Below are 2365 nucleotides of genomic sequence, written 5' to 3'. Positions count from 1 at the left end.
CCAGTCCACGGCAACATTAGAGGAGAGAAAGCAGAGGAGGCGTGTGTGTGTGTGTGAGCGGTTGTGTGTGTGTGTGGTGTGTGCATCTGTGCAGTGAGAGTAAAAGCACAGTGACTTTTTGTGGAGTGAGTGTGAGTTGGTGGCTCCTTGTTGGTGTGTGTGTGTGTGTGTGAGAGGAGAGAGAGAGGAGAGAGAGAGAGAGAGAGAGAGAGAGAGAGAGAGAGAGGAGAGGAGAGAGAGAGAGAGAGAGAGAGAGAGAGAGAGAGAGAGAGAGAGAGAGAGAGAGAGAGAGAGAGAGAGAGAGAGAGAGAGAGAGAGAGAGAGAGAGAGAGAGAGAGAGAGAAGCAGAGTACATGTGTGCCTGTGTTGTTGAAGGAGACGCTGCTGGGTGTGATGGCTCTTTTGCGTTAGTACTTGTGCGGACAGGAGAGTTGGAGGCAGTTGTTTTGTGGGACTCGCGGGGAATGGCAAACTCCACGGTATCCTTGGAAACATCCGACTAAATGACAATGGCTGAGGTAAGAGAGACGGCTTTTCACTGCTTATTCCTCTTGTCTGCTCCGGCTCTCTTCACACACAGCGGCTGCACATGTTTAACAAAGACAAACTGGAAGCAGTTTTTTGGGAGATGGCAGTGACAGGCGGGAGGATTGCAGACTTTTCATATTTAGGTGCGCTGGATAGATTAGTACATGTTATATTTTATCATTATATATTTTATGTATGACACTGCAAAAGTAGAAACGAGTCACACTGATACACACTTTAACTTTGCTGCTGTGTTTATGTGTGTTTTTTTTTAATAGGATTTGTTGTTACAAGCTGTCACATCTGTACAGCTCGGTGTGATTTCAAATCTTAATACTAATGTGTAAACTCAGCTGTTATATCATGACTGATACTGAAAAGATACTTTTCTTTTTGTATACGTTTTGGTGGAATTACACATCTTTTCACACTTTTTTCCTTTTAAGAAACAAAAAGCTAAAGTTCTAAAATGTTAAATGTATAAACACAAGCAGATTCTGTTAATAAAACCTTGATTTAAAACTAACTAATAACTCAACAGTGCTACTTTATGGTACTTAACTATTTTTGAAAATCAGTTTTCAAAACTCATCCAAACTAAAAAAAAAAAAAAAAGGGGGGAAAATGTGAAAAAATCTTTGACTTTAAGTCGCTCCCAATTGAATCCTTATCTTCCTGATGAAGAAGTCTTAATGACCAGTGAGTGTGGACACTGATTGTCCTCACATGCCTTCCAAGAATACAAAGACAACTCCCAATAAACAATAACACTAACTCTACCACACTTACAAGCTTCCACAATGTTAGCATATAAATTCTCCTTTATTTCACTCTTTTGTTCAATTACAAAAAAACAACTCTATTAACTTTTTATTGCGTCACATTCCGAACAAACGTCTCACTTTATCCTAAAACTCCTACGATTAAAAAGAAGTGTCATTCAAACTGTTAGAGGAGAAAAGAAAAAGAGAAGCAGCCTCCAAGTCTTTACCTGGGCCTGAGCTCCATCCATCCAACCGTCTGTGTGTAGTTTGGGGGTGGGGGGTGGGGGGGGGCAGAGCAGCTCGGCCTCCTGTAGCCTCCTAGCTGCTGCCCACAGCCTATTGGAATGTAATTTAAGAGCAGCCTAATGTTTTGTTGCAGCCATAATGTAACAATTAGCAGAGCTGTCTGTGTGGCGGCGGCGGTGGTGGTGGTAGCGGCAAAACACTGTGTGTTTGTGTGTGTGTGTGTGTGTGTGTGTGTGTGTGTGTGTGTGGGTAAACAATGCTAAACAGTTGGAGGAGAAACAATTGTGGTTATTGGCTGCTACACAATTACAGAGTGTCAAACAGATCGGGTTTAACTTTCAGGATAAAACTGTGAGGTGAGAATAAGACTTTATTCAGAACAGAGACTGTCTGTTATTGTAAGATATTTTCTTAAAATATAAATGAAATCAATTCTTTTAGTTAGTTTGAGCTAATGTCACATTTTTATTTATGGTTATAAATCTGCGATATGTAAAATCTTGTGATATCATTAATCAACTTTAACATAATCATTATTTTAAGCCTTGCAATAAACATCATTTTAATTAACCCATCACTCCAAACATGCACAAATACATAAAGCTGATTGAATACTATAAATATATAAGATTATTAAAACATTATATCAGTGTTTTAAAGTTAAAGTAAATTAAAAAAATACTCAAGTTTAAAAGAGTGTTTGGTTGTTGAATTGCTTTTCATGTTCAACCTTAATTTTACAAATATCAAAATAATTAATACCACCATAATAAATAAAATATTAAATTTATATATGTATTATATTTTACCATGTGAGATGTGTGTCT

General features: G+C 38.2%; 1 protein-coding gene across 1 annotated transcript in view; it reads left to right on the top strand.

The window, feature by feature from the left end:
• The first annotated feature begins 430 nt into the window (after positions 1 to 430).
• Positions 431 to 2365, top strand: part of bnc1 (basonuclin zinc finger protein 1) — an 18775-nt gene continuing 16840 nt past the window's right edge. The window contains exon 1 of the mRNA XM_062416098.1: positions 431 to 518. Within this exon, the coding sequence (XP_062272082.1) occupies positions 504 to 518 (15 nt within the window). The 5' untranslated portion in view covers positions 431 to 503. The remainder of the gene's footprint in view (positions 519 to 2365) is intronic.

This window comes from Scomber scombrus, chromosome 1 (genome assembly GCF_963691925.1).
Source record: "Scomber scombrus chromosome 1, fScoSco1.1, whole genome shotgun sequence".
In the NCBI taxonomy this organism is placed as follows: domain Eukaryota; kingdom Metazoa; phylum Chordata; class Actinopteri; order Scombriformes; family Scombridae; genus Scomber; species Scomber scombrus.
The sequence above is the reverse complement of the archived record's forward strand: the minus strand, read 5'-3'. Positions and strand labels throughout refer to the sequence as shown.